We start from the raw sequence: 23,093 nt of genomic DNA on the forward strand, positions 1-23,093 counted from the left end.
GAGTGTACACGTAACATTCCTCAACTAGCACCGCACAGCAATACGTACCATACTGAAGAATCTGAATTATTTACATTATCGGCTGCAACATCACCAGTAGCGAAAGGCGGCCATCCATGCCAGTACACTTCAGGCAGCCAAGTGTGAAGAGGTCAGTCTGTGCGAAATTTGCAAGATTTAAATTTAATGAAGTGTATCTGGCAGCCTTTGCTGAACAGACGTTACGTCTAGTAAGCATTACCAAATAGAGTGCCTCACTACCACAGGTGACAATTGGCGTACACCAACTCTGAGCTTGGCGGTGTGCTCGGGGCTGGCCCTATGGAGGAAAGACAGGAAAGACAAGCTCCTTTTGTCTCCAAAAATCAGACGGCAAAAGGTGGTCTTTATTCCTTAGCAAGCTTTACCATTGATGCCAAACAATAGCCAGAAGAGCTACAAAAGGTGCAATCTTAGTTGAACCAAAGAACTGTATGGCCTGTGGTTTCCCCCCTTAAAGTGCTGTTTTTCACATCTGTTGATGTAAGTGGCAGTTCCAACTAGAACGAAAGGGGCAGGGCTTTGTCTAAGCAATGAGCAGTTCAATACTGCCTTTTGTAGCAGAAGTAATAAAGGGTGAAAGGCATCTGCCCTCTACCCTGCACTTCAACATTTTGTTAAGTGTTAGCACCTCCAAATGTCTCTTCACTCGCTGATACCTCCCCAACTCTGAAATGCCCATGCTGCTGAAACAAAGTTTGATATTCACAAGTGCTGCTACCGGTTTGTAGCAGACCTGAGAGGTTTTAAGATGGAGGAGCAAAAGCTACACAGGACAGTGAGACCTGAGCAGCCTCCACTGTGCATTGTGTTGGAACTGCTTTGAAGGCAATAGTACCAGATCAATTTGAAGAGAAAAATTTGACTGCCTTGCTGAAAGCCCAGAATCAAAATGTGGATGGAACAACCCGGCTGAGCGGCAGTAAACATGGTTAGAGAGGATTAGTGTCAGTTCAAATGAAGTAAAGATGTAGTGTTATTCACGACTGCAGATTGGCACGTTGTGTTTCACTTTGGCAACATGACACTTGCCGCCAACACAGAATGCAGCCACCCACAAGAGTGGCAGAATAAGATATTGCTGGGGCCCACAGGTGTAGTTGGTGTGCAAGGAGGGCCATGCCAACATCTCCGGCTCCCTTCTCATCACAGGTGGCCTGAACTAGCGAGCGCCGACCGTTTGCCCGTCCTCACCCTGTACACAAAGCACCCGTGCCCCCTGTGCGATGTGGCCAAGGAGGAGCTGAGGGAACTGCTGCCCAGAGTTCAGCTTGTGGAAGTCGACATCGAGATGCCTGGCAACGAAGCCTGGCACCGGTGCTACCGTCACGACATACCGGTCTTCCACCTGAACGGACAGTTCCTCATGAAGCACAAGGCGGACCCGGCTCTCTTGGAGGAACATCTTGATCGTGCAGCCTCTGCCAGTTGAACTTTTCATGGGGCAGCATTCTGTTTCCAGGTCACTGCCGGCTGGGGACTTCTTGTTGCCTAGCTCCCCGTTATACCTAGCACCGTAGCTCTGAACACTGGCACGTAGTCGGGCCTTGTTGCACCACCGTGGGAGGGGCGGAGCGGTTAAAAGTTCAGTAAAATTCCACAGCTTCCAAGGGATATAACGAAGGAAGTTCCTTCTTCTTACCACGTTTTCAAGAATTAAAAATAAGAATTAGGTTTCCAGGTGTTTATTAACGATAATACATCACAAGAAGAAACGGCTGCGTTACATAACGGCGACATTTTATTAAACAGAACGCTCTAATTAGGCACAATATTTTGAAGCAATTGTGCCGCACCGATGAGAGAGCCATGTAAAATTAAATGATGTTGTAAGCCAACATTGCGAAAAAGTAGTATTTTCATTGCGCAAACCTTTATAGCCCTGTCACACGGTGTCATTAATTCGGTGCTACGCGAGAACAGTGAATGACATTTGAAGCAAATGACATTTAGCGGCTAAGGTTCGGTAGCTGATTCAGCAGGTCTTCAGCCTCATGGGTACTCACAACTTCGTTGTCAGGTGGCAAAGAAAAGTCTCGCACACGCAGCACCCGTTGTGAACACCGACTTATCGCCGTGAGCACGCAAACTTCGCAATGGGAAGGCGCGCGCCAGAGACAGCGGCTCATCCGGCTCTATCACTGAACAGGGAGGATTGCGCAACTCTCCCTTCGTTTTCTCAAGTCGGGTCAAAATTATTTGGCCTTACTTCCGGAATAACGGAGCGGAAGTCACGTGATGTTGACAGGGCCGCTGCCCTGTCAACATCACTCATGGGGAAACGTAAACGTTGCGTCTGATACTATGCATTAGAAAAAACTTCTAACAAAAATTCCTCTTTGTTTATGATATTTTACGGCCATAACCATTTAGTTACCGCAACACTGTAACTTTGATGTTCCTAGATACGAAAGTGACTATAAACTCTGGCACTTATTGCGCTACCTCGCAAGCTCGAGGCAACGCCGTCTGCTCGAGGTTTCGGCGGTTTCGGTTGTGATCGTCTGCTGTCGAAAAAAAAAAAAAAAAAAAAGAAGTGCGATCGGCTAACGGCGACGCTACCAATACGCTCAAAAAAGGTGTTTTGGTAGCCAAAAGCCACGGCGGGCTTTCAAAGAATGAGGTGGAGCTGTTCCTCAGCTGTCGGAAAAGTGACCTCGCCGGTGAGTAGTACGACTGTGCCGCGTCCATTCACGCCGGTCAGCGTCGTTGCGGTTAGTGCTGTCCGCGCAGTTTCCTTGCTTTTGTCGCAGGTATCTACCTGATTGAGGAGTAGTAAAGCGAGCTAAACGTAAGGGACAGATGGGCCGGTACACTCCTGCAAGTAGTCGCACACATGAGGGTTTTGGCGTCGTCCAATACGTTGTTTTGTTTGTTACCTGGTTTTCCCCCCACGTGTAGTACGCGTGCCTGTGTGGACACAAGGTCGTGGTGGAGCAGTGTGAAGACAGACACAATTTTGTTATAGCATAGCTAGGCCTCTTGACCAAGAGCTACAACTAGTTAGCTTGCTGTTGGCCTCTGTGGCCTAGCGGGTAGTGTCGCATCTTCGGACGCTTTTGTACAGGGTTTGAGCCCCGCAAGTCTATCTATTTCCGTTATTATTTTTATTGCAAGAATCGTCCCTTAGATCAGTTATAAGCATTCTTGTAGATAAGAGTGGTTTTATATCTTTTAGGTCGGGTTACGTGCAAAGAGAAGGCTATCACCACGTCTAAAAAAAAGTCTGCATTGCACTGGTGCACGGCCTGCAGTGGCTTTGAAACGGAATGTTGCCGTGTGGCTGTGCATGTAAATAAAGTCGACTTGAGTCACCCCCCTTCGTACTGCTTGTGCATGCAGTGCAGTGTCAGATGGTTCTCTGTTTTCACCCATCGGTGTATGGGTTTGGGCTTGTTGGTTCAGGACTTGGAGTAAACAGCACAAAAACGGGGACAGAAAAACACGACAACACAAGCGATTGAGTTGTGCTGCTATTGTGTCTTGCTTTCATTGTCCCCGTTTGTCTTCATGGGCCGTTTGAGCGTCGTGTTGTTCTAAAGTGGCTCTTTGGTTGTGTTGGTTGAACTGATCAGGGGAAGATAGCGCAGCTGGCACACGGACAAAAGGGAAAAGGCGACACACGAGCGCTGGGTGCGCGTCCCAGCGCTCGCGTGTGTCCAGTCTTCTGCCTTTTTGTCTCTGTGCCAGCTGCGCTGTCTTCCTGTGCTCGTGTAGTTCACTGAGTCCTGAACTTTGTGGTTGATTACACATTTGCATGAGTAGCGTTTTACACAACCTAATTGGAGAGATAAATATCTGTGAGCGCAGGTTTTCGAAACTTTAAAATTAGAGTTTTAACGAGCATACTCAATTTTTAGTCTCTACTGCCAGCGGTTTCGCGAAAACAATTTAGTCACATTAAATCTTCTTTATTAATAAGGATGTTTCCAAACTAAATCGAGCAACGCAGAAAAAAAGACGCGCACGGCTACCACTTCGTGTCTCTTGGGTAAACCCACACCCTGGCGGCGCTTAGCGAACTGTAGATGGTCTTCATGAGCGGCGACCGCGAGTTGCCGCAGTCGCCCTTGAAGTCGTCGAAGGCCAGGTCCCAGACGGCGAGGCAGAGGCCCGGCGTGCCCACATCTTGGCGCATTCGCTCCAGCTTGAGCGTCAGCGACCTGGGGCCCTCGTAGGCGATCCACTTGCGGGAGCGGACGGCGTAGCTGCACAGGCCGTCCGTGTCGACGCTGTCCCGCAGCAAGATCGTGCACACCAGCGGGTACTCGACCGGTCCGGCCGCCCTGGCGGGGCTGCCCACGTGGAAGGCGCCCGGCGAGCTCAGCGTCCACTGGTTCCCCTGGAGGGACACGCTGAAGCACAGACGGTGCCGGTGCCTGCGCGGTACCTCGTGCTTCAGCGTGCGTATCACGTCGTACATGGTCGGGCCGTCCCTGCACGAACGTGGAACGAATGAACCGGTGACACGATGTTAGGAAAAATGTGGTTGATTCCTCCGTTATAGGAATGGGTAAAACACGAAAGTGAAATGTGCAGCGAAATCTGCAGCTGAGTATGATTTGCGGGTCGGCGGCTGTCTTGCGGGTGTGCTTGGCGAGCGACGTCCTGCTGGCGGGTCTTTTTCGGCAAAGGTTTACTGGCGTCATTTCTGTGACGGATATGACGTCAGCGAAATCTTGGTGTATCCCGGCGTAAAACACTTCGTGTTAAAATATAAAACCCGAAAACAAACAACGCGAAGCATAACGTACTCTTCTAAAGGTTGGTACTAACGGCTGCTTCCCCGCAAGAAGACTCTGTGTGCAGGGGTGCACCCTCTACAGACCGATTGCTTCGTGGTACTGGCGTCACTTCCGTGACGGATCTGACGTGAGAGAAATCTTCGTGAATTCCGAAATAAAACACTTTCGTTTTAAAATGGCAACAGAGCCATGCTCACAATAGGCCTACAATTCCTCATTTTAGAGTGCTCAGAACTGCTCTCGCAATAGAACTACGGGTAAATAAGATGCATCTTATTTGCCCATAGTTTTATAGCAGATTCAGTTCCAGACTGCCCTGGAACTGCCCTGGACAGGCAAATGAAAGAGACAAGGTGACAAAACGGCTGCTTCCTCATATGTACCCTAGGTCACCTATCTAGCTGGTGGTATGCAGTACGCAGATGCTGCGTCACATGTCTTGTATAACAGATCGTAGTTGTATTTGTTAGCAAATGCTCAAGGCCGCCTGACGTGACACTTCGCTCCAATACGCCGTTCAAGCAAACTGCAATTAGGCGTGAGGAGGAGACTAGAACAGCCGCCTCAGCCGGATTTGCTGTAAAGTTCGCTTTGCCACGAAGTTATTTCTCGCGAGACGATAAATTCATAACTGACAATCTTGAAACTGACAAACGACTGTGCTTGAAAAGGACGGAGAAGGAGGTTTTTTCGCCTGTTCCCGTATCGGACAACCATTGGAAATATGCACGAACCGTGATGCATTAGATCTGGCCTGAGCAGCGGTGATGCTATCCGGCGGGGTTCCATAGGGGCTCGGACACTGCGTGTAGAGCTGGTGGGCGTCGGAGAAGCCGTGCGTGGTGGCCAGAAGGAAATCCACTTGGTCCGCCAGCCCTGGGAGGTGGTAGCCGCGGTGCCGCCATTGGTCCTGGTGGTAGAACATGAGTATTTAGGTCCGCCATAGCCGCTGGCTTCTCGTTGCACACTTGTCGCCGCCAGAATTATCCTATGTGGCCTGTGTACGGACCACATTAAAGCAGTGGGGATATCGAAAGCGTAGTTTCTAAGGGCACGGTACATTGTTTCTTGTTGTTGCGGTCCGTACTAATAGACCCTGAAGCCTTGAAGGGGGTCCATGAGCCCCTTGTACCTCCCCTGAGGTTCTTTCCTCAATATGTACCCGTATACTATAGTTTAACGTACAGTAAAAGCCCAGTAAATAAAACCACTAGACTGTGCCGTTACGGTTTAGAAATGCTCGGGAACTTCAGCCATTCCAAACGGAAGAGTATCCGACACTTGCAATATACCGATCTCCGCGTATCACAGACTTTTCTTGTATGCTCCCGCAAATGCATTGCCTCCTCCGGCACCTTGGAATATCGCGTACTTATTTGCTTGTAAGCTTGGATGACCATTTCAAATGGGCTGCGAGACAATTGGAGCAAGTGTGTATAGCCAGCTTACCGCCTTTTTTGTACATGATGCGCCTCCACGTGGTTTTTTAGTATTGCGTAAGCAACAGGTGGGACATGCCGGCAATAGTTTTGCCCTCGACCCGTCAACAGAGCGAAACAGAACGGAGGACGAGAGAACGCGTGGCTGAAACGGCGCTGCCTTCGCACCGCTGCCGGAAGTGCTGGAGAGACGTCAAATCGAAGCGCGGTTCACCAGCCGCCTCTGCTGACGCGGCCATCGGACGCCGCCAGGGTGGTTCCGGGCACTCGCGTCACCACTTGTTGGCGTAAAATGGGTTGCGCAGCCAGTGCAGGCCGGCAAAAAGAGGAGGAATGTGAATTAATGCCAGCGACAAAATGCCGATACTGGTCGGCAACAAAAAAATGGCTGGCGATTACAATACACCCTAATGCGATATTTGGGCGCAGCAGCAGTGCGCTGAGGCAGCACTCAAGCGTGGGTTCTCTCGACGACAATGATGAGCCTCCACGTGGTGGACGCGAAGTGCCTTTCAGGAAGGGACCGCGACCCGCGTCTTAAGCAGGGAACGCACACCATCGTCACGCGCACCCCCCCCCCCCCCCCCCCCCTTCTTCCACCCTCACGTCTTCGCCAGCGTCGCGCATGACGAGCGTCTCGTGCGTGCACAGAATACTGCCCCCTCTCCAAGCGCACATTTTCGGAGAGCGCTCGCGCCGCCACGGCGAACCACCCTCCTCTCACAATTTCGCGACACTCTCCTCTTTTGCTCTCTTTCATTATTCGGTCTTGCCATCGTTCACTCGGTTGCGACGGCGACACGGCTCAGCCCAGAGACGGGCGCCAAAGGTCTGCACCCTAAAAGAGTCACAGGCTGCTCACGCTAGCAAGCGTTGTCACTGAGACTGTCGCAGCGCAACGCACGGTTGTGTTGAGGACTTCTAAAGGCGGGGCAAGACGTGCGCATCGGACCGAACCTTTATGAGTGAGATGGACGAGGCGTTAACACATTCCTAAAGAGGCAATGAAGATAAAACACTACCCGGTTTATTTTGAGACAACTACCCTTTGGCAACCCGCTCATCTCCGTTCCAGTCACGAAAGACGTTTTTCTAACCGGAAAAAAAAAGGCAGAATATATTTTAAAACTTTCAAATATCGCGCTACATGGCATCAGCAGTGACGTAATATAGAAGGAACACACTGGAAGCTCCACTACAGTCCAACAGTAGCGTTTTTTTTTTCGGCGGTTCCTTTGGTCGGTAGCCGCCAACCCTACAAGCAAGTGCCTGTGACGTCATAAGGATCCAGCGGAAAAGTTCCTGATGAGTGGCCACTCCCTGTTTTTTTCTTAATATCCAGATTATTTTCTTGAAGTTTGCGATGAAATTGCTGTCATTGTCTTTGGGAGAAAGTAGTCTTTTCAATGTATTAAACTTGTATTGTGTGTTCACGGTCCGTCAAAAATACATCAATGAGCCTTCCGAATCATTCCATGCCAAACGTTCCAGCCGTAAAGTCGACCATGACGGATTTCTTCAGTAAAAATTGTGGCTCATCTTTGCATGGCCCACAATGCTCCCTCAAAGTATTTTTGTCCAGGAAAGTTTATTTCTTTTGTTTTAACTCCAGGGTTTAAAACAAACTTCGGTCTGTCATAAAATCATTAAAAGATCACTTTCTTTCCAATCGGGACCATTTTTTTCGTGGACATCACGTTGAGTCCTTCGACTGTCCTGTGCCGCACTACTAAAATGTTCTCGGTTTTTTTTTTGCTCGCGTTACTCCAGTCAGAAAATACGCGATGTTGCGCATTTTCGAGAAATCTTAGCAAATACAAGCACACTCGCTCAGCCAATCCAGGATTTTTTTCTGAATATCGCCCTACTGGACAGTTCGTAAAAAATATATTCACACTGAAAAAAAGGAGAGAAGTGCGAGAAAACATGTCAAATTTGGAAAAAACTCCTTTCGCTCCATATTCACCCCTAAATTGCGCATTACTATGCTTTTAGTAAAAATACCAAATACAAGGCATTCACTCGAACAAATCATCGAACAGTTTTTTGTTTTAACAGAGAGAAAAAAATTCCCCGCATTTCCCCGAAGGGAAGATTGTGAAAGTGCGAATGCACGAGTTGAATTTGCGCGGTTCGGTAATGTTCGCGAAAGAGAGATCACACACACACACACAACTACAAAGAAAGAAAGATGCATTTATTCACAGACACCTATTTGTGTTGTCGTTGTACTTGATTGCTAGAGCGGATCTCAGCTTTGAAATTTCGTGTCAGTACTCCTTTAAGCGGTTGCATTAGCCCTTCTCACGCCCGATTCCTGGCCAATCCCCCACGTGGGTATGTGCCATGTCAGCAGGAACAACAACAAGAATGAGCCATGGGGACGCGGCCAGGCAGCGCGTGCCCATCTCCCCCCGTTGCTAGGGAAGACGAGGAGCGCGCGCACCCGCAGCTGTTGCTATGCGGACTACGGCGGCGGACGATTCAGGCTCGCTTAAGAAGAGCATTCGCACTTAAAAGTTTTGAATTTGTACACCGACACTTCACGACGTTGTTCCACAAAGCGTCTTCTCTGTGCGACATGCGCCTGCCTTCATGAAAAATGTGTGGGCCGGCGGTTTCACGCTAAAAGATTACCTTTCCCTGCAATTGTATTTCGTAGCGTCAGTATGGGGAAAAGGGGTAGTTCGCGTGATTTAGGTAAAAGTACAACGTGGAACTAGTGGTGGTGCGCCCTTTCTGTATGTGCAGACTCAACGGCTGGCGGGACATCAGACGTGCATTTAAAGCATCAGTGTATGTTATGCGGGGTATCCCTTAAGTATGCCGAACATTGGGGTTAAAACAGGGCGTTATCGGGAATCACATACACTGATGCTTTACATGCACGTCTGATGTCCCACCAACCATTGAGCCTACACGAATTCATACAATGGGCACACCACCGCTAGCTCCACGTTGTACTTTTCCCTCCAGCACGCGAACTATCCTTTTTTTCCGTATTGACGCTACGAAATACAATTGCAGGGAAAGGTAATCTTAGAGCGCGAAGCCGCTGGCTCGCTCGTCCTTCATGAAAGCGGGTGCATGCCGTGCAGAGAAGACGCTCTGTGGAACAACATGGAGAAGTGTCAGTGTAAAAATTCAAAAATTATTTTCTCAGCTTAAACAAAAACTGTACAGATTAAACTTTCTGAAATAAACTGCTATGATTAGTACTAGTGAATCCGTTGTACATAACATTTTTACTACGAGCACAACAATGCGCAATTTAGGAGTGAATATGGACCGGAAAGGAGATTTTTATCTGTTTTTCTCTACTTAAACAAAAACTGTACAGATTAAACTTTCTGAAATAAACAGCGGTGATTAGTTCTAGTGAATTCGTTGTATATAATATTTTTACTACGAGCACAACAATGCGCAATTTAGGAGTGAATATGGACAGGAAAGGAGATTTATCCAAATTTGACAAATGTTTTCTGCACGTTTCTCCTTTTTTGAGCGTCAATATATTTTTTACGAATTGTCCACAATGCTGAAATTTAGAAAAATAGGCTTCATTGGCTGACAGAGGGAGCTTGTATTTGTCAATATAGTTTGAAAATGCACAACATCGTGTATTTTCTTAATGGCGTGAAGACAGCAACAAAAAGCAAAAATCTTCCAAAAATGCGGCATGGGCAGTCCAGGGCTTCAGCATGATGTCCACGAAAAAATGGAGGCGAAAGAAAAAGAATATATTTTTTAATGAATTTAATGACAGTTTAATTAATTTAATGACAGGCCTAAGTTTGCTTAAATGCTGGAGACAGAGAGGATACAAAAATAAATAATTTTTTTTTCGTCAAAAATACTTTGAGGGAGCATTGGGGGCTTAGCGAGGATGAGCCACAATGGTCGATTTTACGTCAGGGACGTTTGGCATGGAACGACCATTCCATTAACTCTGTTTCCCTCTACCATGTTGATCCGTATCGCTAGTATACGCCACCCATGCGTAGGCCTCTAAGGCGCCGCTATCGGCACTTAAGTCATGTACGTACGTGCAACCCATAATGCATGCTCAGTCGCGGTGGCTTCCGTCCTGCAGTCGTGGCCGAGTGGTTAAGGCGATGGACTAGAAATCCATTGGGGTCTCCCCGCGCAGGTTCGAATCCTGCCGACTGCGCGTGCCTTTTTTTTCTTCGAATGTTTGTCAAAAAAAAAAAAAAAAAAAGAACCGCGCACTTATGGGGAGTGGTTGCGTTACGAATTAAGGTTGGAAACACTGGCAAGACTTTAAGCTAACTTTTGGGCTTCCTTTACAGACCACAATAGTAACTAGCGCTGTGACGTAACGTTGGTTAGAAATGTACCTGGCGCTTAGTTTTTAAAATTCATATTTCTGTATTAACCTAATATTTATTCCTTTTTATGGTTGATGCCGACTCGTGATTTGTTTTAACGCCCAGAGGAAACTGACGAAGGCTAAACATATGCTCGTCATCCTCTAAGTCCTCCCGTGCGGACTCAGTGATGTGTCGTCAGATTCGGCGTCATGAAATCGGGATGCTGCGTATACCAAGGGGACGGAACTCTTGAACGAACCTTGTCACCAAGCAATGCAACCGAAATAGCTCATAACACGGTCTGCGCCCCAGGACTAATCTGTAGGGTTATTCTACAACATTGATAGCTGTCTTCCCTGCCCTTCTAAAGGTGCTATCAAGACCAAATACAAGTTGGTTTTTTTAAAAACATTAGTTTGTCTTGATAGCAATGTTACCAATTTTATCGCAAACTTCAAACATACAATGGAGACACTAAAAAAAAAAACGAAGCTTTGGAGGCTACCCAGCCATTCTCCAGCGATTTCTCAATGACGTCACAGAATCTTGTTTATGCGATTGGCCACCGCCGACCTAAACCACCGCCTAGAAACATGACTGCGATTGTACTGGAGCCCCAGTTCCGTTTGATCGTATCACTCGAATGCTAACGTGCTGTGACACACCAATAACTACGTTTTTAGTGTTGGTCCATACTACGTCACTCCTGCCCATATTACCGCACTGCGGCGCCTTTCTTTCGTTGCTGTAATGGAGCTGACTGAGTTACCAAAGGCTACTTTTTCAAACTGAACAAAGTTGTACTTTGTTTTCGTGGCCCCTTTAAGACTCTCTACCAAAGGCTACTTTTTTCAAACAGAACGAGTTCTATTTTGTTTTTGTAGCCCCTTAAGACTCTTTACCCAAGGCTACTTTTTTCAAAGTAAACAAAGTTCTATTTTGTTTTTGTAGCCCCTTAAGACTCTTTACCCAAGGCTACTTTTTTCAAAGTGAACAAAGTTCTATTTTGTTTTTGTAGCCCCTTAAGACTCTCTACCAAAGGCTACTTTTTTCAAACTGAACGAGTTCTATTTTGTTTTTGTAGCCCCCTAAGACTCTTTACCCAAGGCTACTTTTTTCAAAGTGAACAAAGTTCTATTTTGTTTTTGTAGCCCCTTAAGACTCTTTACCCAAGGCTTCTTTTTTCAAAGTGAACAAAGTTCTATTTTGTTTTTGTAGCCCCTTAAGACTCTCTACCAAAGGCTACTTATTTCACACTGCTAGACAAAGTTCGATTTTGTTTTTGTGACCCCTTTAAGACTCCTCACCAAAAGCTACTCTTTTCTTACTGCTTTTTGTAGCACCCGAAGACTCTACCAAAGGCTACTCTTTTCAAACTGAACAAAGTACTATGCTATTTTTTGGCCCTTTTAAGACTTTCTCACGGCAGAGGAAATTGGGGCACCTGGTAAGGCACGCCGGCGGTGATGACGTAGCGTCCTCCGAAGCGTTCGCGCAGAGTGGCGACCAGCACGACGAAGTTGCGCTTGTCGAAGCGTGTGCCGCAGGCGCCCGCGGGCTGGTGCCAGTCGAAGTGGAGCCCGTCAAAGCCCTGGTTGACGAGCCACCAGTAGGCCTTGTCGGCGAAGGCGCGGCTGCTGTTCAGGTCGCGCGCCGCCCTCGAGAATTGGAAGGTGTCGGGCTCGTCGGGTCCACCACCCAGCGACAGCAGGATCTTGAGGTGCGGATACGTGACCTTCAGCTCCGACGCGTGTCGAAAGCCCTGCGACGATGGACAATAAGTCAATAAGTTGGCGCGTGAAGCAATATTCGGGAAGCCGCCCATGTACGACGGGTGCGGTTACCTATTAGTTTTTTTTTTGGGGGGGGGGGGGGGGGGATAAGAACTGCTCGTACAGTACGGGACAGCGACGAAGAGACAGGACGGGTGCACGCCGTCCCGTCCTTTGGGCACAGTTTGTCTTCTTAAAATGCAGTATCAACCAGCCACTCAACGGGTTGTACTGGCCTGTTCATGGCTTGGTGTATGGCTTGATGAGAAGTTTGAAAAGCCCGTATGCGGCAAATCGGCACCTAGGCTGGTTCTTACAGCATGCAAAACATTATTTGGAATCATTTTCCCCTGCTACGGAATTTTAAAAGAAATAGTACAGATAACCCTCGGTATAACGAATTCACAATGACAAAAAACTGGCTTTTTTATGCGGTAGTTCGTTAAGAGAGGGCATGGCGTAGCCTCTTCGCACTGCAGTTGGCACGGTGAAACACTTTGGATAAAAGAGATTTCTAATCACTGAAGGCGGCACTGTTGTAAGAGGATTTCCTGTATATCGACATTTCCTCGATTGGTTCAATTTCGAACTCCCGTGCGTAGCAGGCTAGCAGCGCAGTATTTGCAATCAACCATTGCCTGGTACGTCTCGTCGAACACGGGGTCCTTGCTGTAGATGGACCCGTCGGCCGTGACGCCAGCCGCGTGGTAAATGACGTGGGTGCAGTACGCCCCTGGCACGTCGACCACGCGGTAGCGCAGGTTAGGAAAACGGCGGTAGGCGTCGTTCTGGTACACGCAGAAGATGGCGTTCCTGCTCACGGACTCCGTCCGGTACGGTATGAAGTCCTCCGTGTCTAGAAATCGTAGGTCCGGACGCCGGGACTCGCTGTCCACCAGCGGGTGGAAGTCCGCGCAGGTGCCGACGTTGAAGCCCCGAAGAGACCTGCCGTCGAGGTCGCCGAGCAGTCCTGACGCGGCGAGGTATCGTCCTGGCTGCGGCATATCTGCCACAAAACACAAAAAATATGCATTTCACACACACAAAAAAATGTTTTCTCAGGTACGACACAATGTAGGTTCAGGCGAACAGGAGTAGCTTAGTTCTATAAACCGTGCACGCGTCAGTAGCAGATTCGGACGTCCTTACCTTTATATTATGGTAAGAGGGTGGGGCTAGGAACTAGAAAATTGTTAAAGGGAGCTCAGATGAGCTTGAGTTAGATTAGGTACCCTGTCTGCCTTTCATAGTGCGTGTACTTCTCGATGACGCCTCCTATGGATCGGGATTACTCAGGCGGTAAGTGGGCTCAGGAAAGATGATTTCGAGCACCATGTGCCACAGGCGAAATGTTAGTTGTTTGCCGGTAGTCAAGGCGCTCATTTTTGAAGGCGCCTGCCAAAAAACATGCTCCAGAATGGGTAAGAACTTTAAGAGTGCCCATACCCTGAAGAAAAACCAACATAATTATGATTCACTTGAGAGATATAAAAGAGCTTAATAATTACAGACACGCAAGCCTACTCTTGGTTGTATGCAAGCTGTTTATCAAGGTAATAGTTACTCGCATTAGCGACGTTAAAGATTTCCAACAACCGGGGGAACAATGGATCACATCCATCACATCCATCAAGTAAAAGAAAAAAATAGCGGGGTTTAATAAACCCTTTTACATTGCATTTATAGTCTACAAAAAAGCGTTTGATTCAGTAGGCACCACAGAAGTACTGGAAGCAGTAAAAGACCAGGAAGTGGAGAGGAGAGATTCACATAAAACTCTTGGACTACATGTTAGAGTAATGTACGTCACCGCAGTATCGCGTAGGTTGTCGAGGACAAAGGGTCAGCAATTGCTCACCTTTAACTTCTAATTGTAAAGCAACCATCGTTTACAAAGTGCGCGTTGTTATTAACATGGACAAACAAAAAGAAGTCTTCACGCAGTCGGCAGGATTCGAACCTGCGCGGGGAGACCCCAATGGATTTCTAGTCCATCGCCTTAACCACTCGGCCACGACTGCGAACTGGCAGACGTTGTTCTGTGCGGTTATGTCACCACTGAGCTCAAATTCTTGGCTGCCTTGATGAACGTGACTGGCGTTTAAATGGCGGGAGCTGTGCCCTAATCACGTAAGCGTGGGTAGTGTTATCATTGACACGAAAGAACAGGAAAAATAAATGATACGACACACCTTATTCTGACCACTGTTCTTTGTACAGGATGATTGTACAGGATAATCCGGTGTAATTGCACAAGATAATTGAACAGGATATTTGTACATGATAATTTGGTGCCGTAAGGAAAAGGGTAAAAGTTCCCGATCATAAAAGGAGAGGGGTGGACATGTCTCCAAGAAATACCAACATGCGTCGGAGGGGTATACAGGCAGCTGGACTTGTTCAAGGCAGGGTTATGGACAAACGGGGAATACCTCAGCCAGTTGAGGTTTGCGGACGATATAGTTTAGTGAGTCTCGACAACACCCGCAAAAATGCTTCAAGACGTATATAGTCAGTACCTCGGCCGTAGAGTTAAAGTTAATTACGAACAAATCTAAAGTAATGCTAAATCTAAAGTGGGCTTGGTGACACCGCTTGCAGACGGATGCTGATCCCGATTCTTTTTGTCCAGATCGCCTGGCGGGCGCATTTCGCCGTGGGATCAACTGTCCCAACGTTCGAAAGGGTTTCTGGTGAGCATGCGCCGGCTGACTGGGTCATCACGCCACCGCCACGGCTGCTTCAAGAAACTGCGCCCCACGCGCATCAAGCGTATCAGCGTATCAGCTCGGTGACATCATCGGATAGCTACCAATTCGGGCATAAATACTGGACGCCCTGGCAAGACTCTTTCAGTGGGCTTGGTGACACCGCTTGCAGACGGATGCTGATCCCGATTATTTTTGTCCAGGTTGGTGACAAGTATTCAACTTCCTCTATTAGAGATGACTCAGTCACATTGACGGTGTTGCCAAGCCCACAGTGTTTGCTCGGTCTATTGTGTGACTGTTTGCAAGTGATCAGGTTATTGCTACTGACATCCGGAGATATAGAGCTGAATCCTGGTCCCTCCTCCTCTTCTGATTCAGAGTCTGAGACACAGTTAAACAGTCAAATAGTTAAGAAAATTTTGAAAGAGCAAACAAAGACAAACAAGACTCTGGCTTTGCTGACAAATGATTTGAAAGAGGTTGAATCGGCAGTTGGAGATATTCAAACAAGGATTGCTAATATTGAGCAAGAACTGTGTCGAATTGAGAAATGTGAGCAAAGGTTGGAGAAAGTGGACGAAGCTTGCAATAACACGAGCAAACTAGTTCTTGAGTTAGCCGCAAAGGTAGATGACCTCGAAAATAGAAGTCATCGCAACAACATTGTAGTATATTACGTAAAAGAAGATCGAGACGAGGACTCGATCTTCTCGAAAAGACTAGATCTACACGAGAAGAACTGCAGCGGAAAGTTAACGAAGAAATTTTTAAAAATATTCTAGGTGTTGAAGTAAACGTATTTACCGAATCGGCCTAAAACACGCAGAGCGACATCGTCCCATCATTTTGAGGTTTTTCAACTAAGTAGACAAAAAAAAAAAAGGTTGTGTCTTCCTGCTTCAAACTAAAGGGCTCAAAAATAGCAATATCGGAGGACTTTTCAAAAAACGTTCGGGATATTCGTGCAAAATTATGGCGTTCCGCGGCTGAAGAAAAGAGCAGAGGTTCTAAGGTTTCGCTTCGTTATGATAAGCTCAAAGTTGATGACAGGCTGTACGTATGGGACGCGACGCGCAATTTCAGAGTGGAGTTGCCGCAATCCACTGCGCCAGCGCAACCCGAACTGTCGTCTCAGCGGTCCACACGTGCGAACACGCGTAAGCGCGATAAGAAATGATGAGAATCCGTCAAGACGCTCCGACTTGTTTCGTTAAACGCACACAGTGTGCTGAATAAGATACAGAGCCTTGAAGATATAATTCTGACTTATCAACCACATGTCCTAGTGATCACTGAAACCTGGCTGAATTGCGATGTGCAAAATTCAGAAATAATTCCCCCTTCGTATACGCTCATTCGTAGGGACAGGGAGTCAAGGGGTGGCGGAGTTGCAATCGCAATAAAAAATAACATGAAATTCACACGCTTAATGGCATTGATGGACACGAAAGCATTTGGTGAAAATTAAAGTTTTTTGGGAAAACTATAATATTAGGAGGTGTCTATCGGCTTCCGAATGCTCCTCCGGAATACTTAGATTCATTATATGATTATCTGTTGCAAAATACAAATTCGCGTTCAAACATCCTTATAACAGGCGATTTTAACCTTCCCGGAATTAACTGGTGCAGCCTTTCTCATGACGGCAAAGATATAAAAAATAGTGAATCATTACTACTAACTGCATTTACGTTTTCATTAACCCAATTGGTTTCCGATGCTACAAGAATTTCCAGCTCTGCTCTACTTTACCTTGTGTTTGCTAGTAGCTCGCTTCAAGATTGCTCCGCCAGCGTTAAGGATGGGATATCTGTTCATCAGTTACTTCTTCTTGAGTGTCCTATTTCGGGTTTGCAATCGTATGTTAAACCTTCTGAGACATTTGTAAGAGACTTTACGCATGCGGATGATGATGCAGTTATTAGTTATATGGAATCTTTAGTCCCTTCCTTTAATGAAACAATTGACGTTAATGAGCTGTGGTCAAGGTTTAAGGGCATGGTCATTCATTGTGAAAGCACCTACGTGCCTTTAAAGAAAAAGCGCATCAACAGGGAGTACCCAGATGAATCGTGATCTGATACACCTGAAACGCAAGATAAAACGCTCTCGAAAACGTGGCGACAGGAAACAACTTCAAAGTATGGTACGCAGTTTTAAAGATAAAGCACGTGCTGCAAGAGACCAGTTCTTTTCTTGTACATTGACTTTTTTCATGTCGGAACAACCAAAGAAATTCTGGCAATATTTATCTAAAGTTAAAAGTGGCATCACAGAGATCAGAACATTTGGCGTAATCATTGACGATCCTCTTACCATTGCCAATGAATTCAACGCGTTCTTTCAGTCAGTTTTTACTATGAACGCATCGCACGCACACTTGAAACCTTAACGCTTCGTAACCCGATGCCCGAAATAAATTTAAGCAAAAACGGCATTCTTAGTCTTTTGCGTAATTTAGGCATAAAAAAGTCATGAGGTCCGGACAAAATATGTAATGTTTTTCTCAACAGATACGCAATCTGGGTGGCAGAGTACTTATATGTCATATATAAAACATCATTAGAAACCTGTGTGATACCTGATGACTGGCGCGCTGCGAGGGTAGTTCCGATTCACAAGTCTGGATCCCCTTTAGAATTAATTAATTGCAGGCCAGTGTCCTTGACATCCACAACTTGTAAACTGCTCGAGCATATTTTATTTGAGGCAATTATGACACATCTAGAGAATAATCATTTACTTCATGCAAATCAGCATGGCTTTAGGGCTGGTTCATCCACCAAAACACAGTTAGCTGAGATAACGGATGATTTTGTAAATACACTGAATATGAGGGGTCAAATTGACGCAGTGTTTTTGGACTTTTCCAAAGCGTTTGATGTAGTTCCGCATGCTGACTTAATAACCAAACTGTTCTCTATGGGCATTGAGCGCAATATTGTCCGTTGGATAGCATGTTACTTGTCCTCACGAAAACAATACGTGGCTGTGAATGACTGCCTTTCCGATACATTGGAAATGCACTCAGGAGTGCCACAAGGATCAGTGATCGGTCCTTTAATGTTCCTAGTCTATATAAATGATATTTACTTATCTGTTCAATCGCCTGTGAAGATCCGGCTGTTTGCGGACGATTGTGTTGTTTATGCCAATGCAACTCAACCCTCCGATCAAATAAGACTCAGTGATGCGTTGCACTCAATTAGTGTATGGTGTGAAACATGTGGCTTGTAGCTTAATACTTCTAAGACGGCGGCTATTACATTTACCAACAAAAAAAAACCTTTGGAATTTTCTTATACTATTAATAATACTTATATAAGTAAAACCCAGCGAGTGAAGTATTTAGGTGTTACACTCGCAAGAAATTTAAGTTGGGAACCCCATATAGAAAACGTTTGCAGCAATGCGCTAAAAAAGCTGGCATTTTTGAAACGGAAATTGCGTCGTACCTCATCGACCGTTAACAGCGTACAAAGCTGTCGTCAGAGCACAATTAGAATATGCGGATCTGATATGGAGCCCGCACCAAAAATATTTAATCAGGAAAATAGAAAGAGTGCAAAATTTAGCCTTGCGGTTTATATACTCCACATACTCGCGTTTTTACAGCGTATATATTTATATCAGTTGTACCACGGTTACTACAAAATACCTCGTGAAAGTTACTTAACTGAGCCCTCCATGCGGTCTGATCGTACAAACCACAGCAAAACAGGTAGGGAAACATTTAGTAACATTAACGTACATCAATATTCTCTTTTTCCGCATGCAATTTCACTATGGAATAAATTACCCCAAGAAGTAGTTAACGCTAATGCAACAGAATCGTTCATTCAGCTTGCAAACAACCTTTCCTTTGACCAATAAATTTTTTTTGCCGCAATGAAGGCAGCTGCTTCTTGCATTAGTTTCTTATTTTATGTGTAGTACGTAATTTCTTTATGTATTCCATGGCTGTATGTATGTACATGTCAATTACTGTTATATTGTGTTGCATTGATGTGTGTGCATATTTTATTCTGCTATATTACTTCCGTGTTCCGAATTGCGAAGCACATTTTTTTCTTGATTCTATTCAAACATATGTTAGCGGTAGTTGTAATTATGTTGCTGTACTATGCATGTACCCACTCCTGCTTGGGCCCGAATAGGGCCTGAAGTATGTGTAAATAAATAAATAAAATAAAAATAAACTTGTTGGAAGAACCCTCTTTAGTATATGGAGCTGTGGTGTATCGATGTGCCGTAGCTGCGGCTTCCGGGCGAATCCTGGCTATCACATGACGTCGACTCGGTAAAGACTACTGCACTTCTACCGCAGCCGTATACAGGGGCTCCAGAAGGAAGGGGCGAGGCTTGAGACCACCTGCTGTCAAAAATAAGGGGTCTTGGCATGATTAACCAAATAATGCCTCTAAACAAAACGCAAAGAAATCTGGCTGGAGTGGTACAGAGCGCGAGGATCTATACGACTGAGTTTTTTTACTAGAATGTATGCCCCGTCTGCCAAGGTTAATTGTCGCGTAATTACCAATTCGCATTGTTTCGTTTCTTCTTGTTATAACTTGCTGCTGGCACATAACTACCACTAGAGTTGTTCTGTTCGTTTACGGAATCGTAAATGATTTCCTTTCAAGTTTTAATCCCGATGTCCGAGGGTTGCATCACGCACGAAGGCGCTTCCAAGTATACAGTTTAAGTGACATACAGATGGCACGATTGCTCTTCCATAACCCAACAAATACAACCTTAATTATTAGATTATGTAGAATCTTTAAAGTGGATAAAGGGCTGTCACTTAAAACATTTGGTGTTTAAGCGAAGGTTGATTTGGTGAAATTAGGCCGACCTGCTAAAAAAAAAAAAAAAAAACTGACCTTTTCAGACACTGCAAAAAAATGCGTTTCTAGAACCACATAATAATAATCGTGATCCTCATCATCATCACGATCGATGGGTGTAAGCCCCCCAACAGGAAAACACTTTCGAAGCCTCTGGTCATATTTACAGTAAACGCAGCTAATATTACGGTGAGAGCCTCGCCAGTTAACCTTGCGCGTTCGGCGCGGCAAGGAGTCGCCCTGCAAGGAGCCGCTGACCTCATACTTTTCCATACAAAAGATAAGTTAGTATGGCGCGTGGCGTGCTGCTGGGCCGGGTTGGGTTCCACCCGCACGAAGCGCGACACGGGGGCATGTGACTTGCTGCGAGTACTGCATGGAAGCTGCCTCTTGGGCACGTTATCACTTACAAGAAAAAGATGAACCACCCTCCCGATATTTATTGGTGGACGCACGGCTACCTTTACAAGAAATTGTTGCAATTTATTTGCGGAACTGGACGCTATAGTTTTTTGTAGTGCACACGCACCATTTTTTTTTTTTTTTTTGCGAGAGCTACAATGGCCGTTTTCTCGCCGTTTCGCTGTGACCGGTGGCCGCACCTCGGTTCCCTAGCGATTCCTTAGCCGCCGCAGCTGACAGCACCGTGCGCCGCGCAAAAGAAAGAGTAGAAAATAAAAACTAATATAGAACAGAACATAAAAATGAAAAATAGAAAAATAAAAATAAATAAAAAAGAAAGGAAGAACAAAAAATACAAAAAATCGCATATATAGAAGGGGCGGCTCGGTGGGATTGGTCGTTAGGCTTCGTCGTCGGGGACGGACGAAGAACGAGCCGCACGCCGCGAGAAGCGTCGTAACCGCACAGAGAACCGAGCTAAACAATAACATTAACGGTACCTCTTGCTACGCACACCCAGGCATAACTGAGTTAGGCCACAGCGAATTTTTTCTTTCCTTCTGTGTCGTACCTCTGTCCTGATTTGTCCATTGTTTCCCTCTGTTACTTTCCTTTCCTTTCTGACTTGTGGCAAAATCGCGCAATAAAGAGAAATGAACCTCTGCGCGACGTAGAAGAACTGACAGTGCTGCCGAAAGTCTACAATGGTCATCCGAAAGCGGTAATCAACTATCCCCCATGACGGTATGCCTAAACTTTTTCGGCCAGCCTTGCCAACGTTTCTCGGCCGCCCTGAACGTCCTAAACCAGTGTTGCAATGGCGCCACATAACGGCAAAGCCTCGTCTTTCGGCAATTTGCCAAGAAAAGGGTGCCTTATACACGACCTGTTCGTATTGCAAAACAGGGGTGCTTTTGAAATGCACCCTGGCGTTTTCCTTATGCTTTTCTTTTTCAGCCGGTATAAAAGTCTGCCTGATTTTTTAATACGGTGCATAACAGCGCGTGCGCTGTAGCACTGTGTGCCCCATTCGGCCACCTGCTGACGGCGCAGCAGTATGCGCCAGAAATCTGCACGTGCCTAAAATAGACGTGCAGACACGTTCGCCTCTGCAGTATCGGGCAGGCTGCCAAGGACGAACGGACAGCAATTGCTCACCTTTCATCTGGAATTGTAAAGCAACCATTGTTTAAAACATGCGTGCTTACCATGCGCGAACAAAAAGATATTTTTGCGCAGTCGGCAGGATTCGAACCTGCGCGGGGAGACCCAATGGATTTCTAGTCCATCGCCTTAACCACTCGGCCACGACTGCTTTTTTTTTTTTTTTTTTTTTTTTTTTTTTCTTTATTGCCATACTTTGACACACAAACAAAACACTACACTCTTAAAGACGCTAGCCAGCACTTGACTAACAGAGTAATGGCTAAAATTGTTTCATGTTTGTTAAAGTTTCAAACACGGGCAACCATTCCGGAGGCTCGGGCTGAGCCCTCCACACTTCAATAATCAGACGAACAGACTCCGAAAAGTACTCTTTGGACCGTTTGGCATCGATGTCGCGATGGCGGATGGCCATGCGCGATTTCCAAATGCCGTGCAGGGCCAGAACCATGACGAGGTCATATGGTACCCCATCCTCGCTTTGAATGGGTAGAAACCTGATCCCGTAGGCATCCAGGGGGAAGTCCTTCTTTAATGTGCGCTGAAGCACATCCCAAAAGAAGACCCCATCCCAACACTCCAAGAAAACATGTTCAACCGTCTCGGGTTTTTTGCATGGGTAACAGTCTACCCCCCATGGAATGTATAGACCTTTCTCTTTTTGCCAGGTTTTTACTGGAAGGACGCCAACGTGAAGTTTAAAAAAGAACGTTTTAACCCATGGCGGCACTGCCATTCTCTTTACTCGTTTAAGTACGTCCTGCCCAGGCCCTGCACGGTACATGGATCTGTACATCGGCTCAGGCAAAACAATATCCGCAAGGTCATGATACAGTCTTTTGCGCGTCACGTTTGATAAGTATTCAAGCGTGAAGCGGGCCCGTAAAAACTTTGTTGCCAGTACCACCTCCCGAAAATATCCTCTGGGTGCACCAAAAGTAAAAAACGCAGAAGAAACAACAAAATCAGGTAGCGCCCTAGCTAGCCTCATCTGACACACAGTGCGCAAGAAAGGATCATTCACGTCACGCAAAAACAAAAACCGATTGACAACTTGTCGCAAAAACAAATGCGATAGAGAAAGACCCCCGACGCGCACCCGCCGAAACAAGTTCGTCCGGCTCGTTTGCTCCCACGTGGACCCCCATATAAACACTGCAAACACACGATGCAGAGCCTGTACGTTCTTACGCGAACAGTGAAGTACCTGAAGAACGTACCAGAGTTTGCTCATAAAAAACACGTTACACACTGAGGCCCTGGCAAACATTGAAAGGCCAGAGCCTTTCCATTTCTCGGCCTTTTCTCGCAGTTCAGCAGCCTGCCTGTGCCAATAAGGATCACTATCAACATAATTTTCCAACGGCACTCCCAAATACTTCGCTGGCGTCGTCTGCCAGCTAATGCACTCAAACACACTCGGTGTAGTGTCCCAGTAGCCATGCCAAAAACCCAAGCATTTCTGCCAGTTTACGCCACTGCCACTGTACTTACAGAAAGTCTTAAGCGTGTTTACACCAACGCTTATACTGCTCCTATCGACACAAAAGAGAGCAATATCGTCCGCATACGCCAAAACACGCACCTCGCATGACTCGAGTAGAAAACCATTGAACCTTTGACTCTTAATAATACTCAAACAA

At 46.3% G+C, this 23,093-nt stretch overlaps 1 protein-coding gene and 3 non-coding genes across 4 annotated transcripts; 2 read left to right on the top strand and 2 right to left on the bottom strand.

Moving 5' to 3' along the window:
* The first annotated feature begins 1,045 nt into the window (after nt 1-1,045).
* Nucleotides 1,046-3,032, top strand: LOC144172848 (glutaredoxin-like protein C5orf63 homolog). Its single transcript, XM_077701467.1, has one exon. It carries the CDS (start codon nt 1,061-1,063, stop codon nt 1,469-1,471), a length of 411 nt encoding a protein of 136 aa, XP_077557593.1. The 5' UTR covers nt 1,046-1,060; the 3' UTR covers nt 1,472-3,032.
* A 7,280-nt stretch (nt 3,033-10,312) lies between these two features.
* Trnas-aga (transfer RNA serine (anticodon AGA)) lies at nt 10,313-10,394 on the top strand. Its single transcript has one exon. It is a non-coding gene; the product is annotated as a tRNA-Ser (tRNA).
* Nucleotides 10,395-14,265: 3,871 nt separating this feature from the next.
* On the bottom strand, nt 14,266-14,347 carry Trnas-aga (transfer RNA serine (anticodon AGA)). The gene has a single exon. It is a non-coding gene; the product is annotated as a tRNA-Ser (tRNA).
* A 7,173-nt stretch (nt 14,348-21,520) lies between these two features.
* On the bottom strand, nt 21,521-21,601 carry Trnas-aga (transfer RNA serine (anticodon AGA)). The gene has a single exon. It is a non-coding gene; the product is annotated as a tRNA-Ser (tRNA).
* Nucleotides 21,602-23,093: the final 1,492 nt, after the last annotated feature.

The sequence above is a fragment of the Haemaphysalis longicornis genome, unplaced genomic scaffold (assembly GCF_048455015.1).
Source record: "Haemaphysalis longicornis isolate Haplotype H1 unplaced genomic scaffold, Haemaphysalis longicornis Haplotype H1 scaffold_262, whole genome shotgun sequence".
NCBI lineage: Eukaryota > Metazoa > Arthropoda > Arachnida > Ixodida > Ixodidae > Haemaphysalis > Haemaphysalis longicornis.

Excerpts from the sequence above, each read along its gene's own strand:
- LOC144172848 (XM_077701467.1), top strand. The coding sequence starts at position 1,061 with ATGACACTTGCCGCCAACACAGAATGCAGCCACCCACAAGAGTGGCAG.